Here is a 1,617-nt window from a genome sequence, read left to right as displayed (position 1 = left end):
GCGCTATCTTATTACGCAATTTGTTCGACTTGTTATGACTCGCCAGCAAATCAGATATAGGCTAGATATAGGAAATCAGATGACACGCGTCCTTGTCGTAACCCTGGTAATCTAGCAATGTGCTACAGCTGAGTGGCAATGGTGAAGGCGAGACTCCGGCGCCTTAATAACCGGAACCCATGGCTAAGGGAAGGAACCCTGACAGAAAATACACTGGCCCTCCAGGGTTATTGGGGGTTTAGCGTGGGGCTAACAACCCCACCGAGTAAAAAATGCTACTGTTACAGAAACACAGACGAAGCACCAAACACACACCAGCTGTCTTGTAGGAAGGAGTTCATCCTGTAAACGTATGACGTCGGGTGGGGAAAGCCAGTCTGAACTGATAACTACACCACCGATTCTCCTTTCTCCAAAACAGCGCATAACAATTGCAGCCTGGAATGTAAGAACGATGTACGAACAAGGCAAGGCATCCATGGTGACGATAGAGATTAAGAGGTATAACATCAGCCTACTTGGCATCGCAGAGGCAAGATGGACTCAAACGGGCCAATGTCGTCTCGCCACTGGGGAACTGATACTATACTCTGGCCATACCCACGATGGGGCACCACACACTGAAGGAGTAGGATTCATGCTGTCCAGACAGGCAGAGAAGGCTCTCATTAGCTGGGAGCCAGTAAGTTCTAGGTTAATAACAGCCACATTTAGAACGAAACAGAAAAGGATCCTCGCCAGATTCATCATGTGTTATGCACTTACTAATGAGGCTACGGATGAGGTAAAGGACCAGTTTTATGGGAACCTCAAAAACGTGCTGGGAAACAACAGACCGCAAAGAGAATTGACCGTCTTGATGGGAGATATGAATGCCAAGATTGGAAGCCGCAACATCGGCTATGAGGACGTCACGGGGACACATGGATTAGATGACATGAATAATAATGGTGAGAGATTTGCAGATTTGTGTGCCGAGCATGAGCTGGTGATAGGAGAGTCCGTTTTTCCGCACAAGAGAGCCACTTGGGTCTCGCCCAACTATACAACTGAAAACTAGATAGACCACCTCTGCATATCAAGGAAGTTTAGAAGACTGAACACTGCTGGACGTGAGATTGATGAGGGGAGTAGACGCTATCTCAGATCATTATCTCTTGGTGGGTAAATTTCAGGTCAAGTTGAAAACATCAGCCAGATGCGTCTCAAATAGGGTGAAATATGATATCAACTTATTGAAAGATCTTTTTATTGCACAGCAATTTTCCATCACGATCAGGAATAAATACCAAACTCTCCAAGATATGGAGGAAGACCGAAGGCCCAATAGACGAAAACTGGGATAGCCTAAAGAAGGTGTGGACTGAAACAAGTGAGGAAGTACTTGGTCGAAAGAAACAATCAAAAAAAGCTTGGATATCTTAGGACACCATCTCTAAGGTTGTCCTAAAAAGATCAAAGAAGGAGAACCTTAACAGAGCACGCACAAGATTGCAAAAAGAAAGGGCCCATACCGAGTACATTGAAGCAAATAAGGATGTTAAAAGAAGCGTGAGAGAGGACAAGAGGAAGTATATTGATGACCTAGCAAAGGAGGCAGAAACAGCAGCCAGGCAA

General features: G+C 45.5%; 1 protein-coding gene across 1 annotated transcript; it reads left to right on the top strand.

The window, feature by feature from the left end:
• The first annotated feature begins 352 nt into the window (after positions 1–352).
• LOC138005992 (craniofacial development protein 2-like) lies at positions 353–1,060 on the top strand. The gene has a single exon (XM_068852153.1). It carries the CDS (start codon positions 353–355, stop codon positions 1,058–1,060), a length of 708 nt encoding a protein of 235 aa, XP_068708254.1.
• Positions 1,061–1,617: the final 557 nt, after the last annotated feature.

This window comes from Montipora foliosa, chromosome 6, assembly GCF_036669935.1.
Source record: "Montipora foliosa isolate CH-2021 chromosome 6, ASM3666993v2, whole genome shotgun sequence".
Lineage (NCBI taxonomy): Eukaryota > Metazoa > Cnidaria > Anthozoa > Scleractinia > Acroporidae > Montipora > Montipora foliosa.
This window is presented reverse-complemented; position numbering and strand designations above follow the sequence as displayed.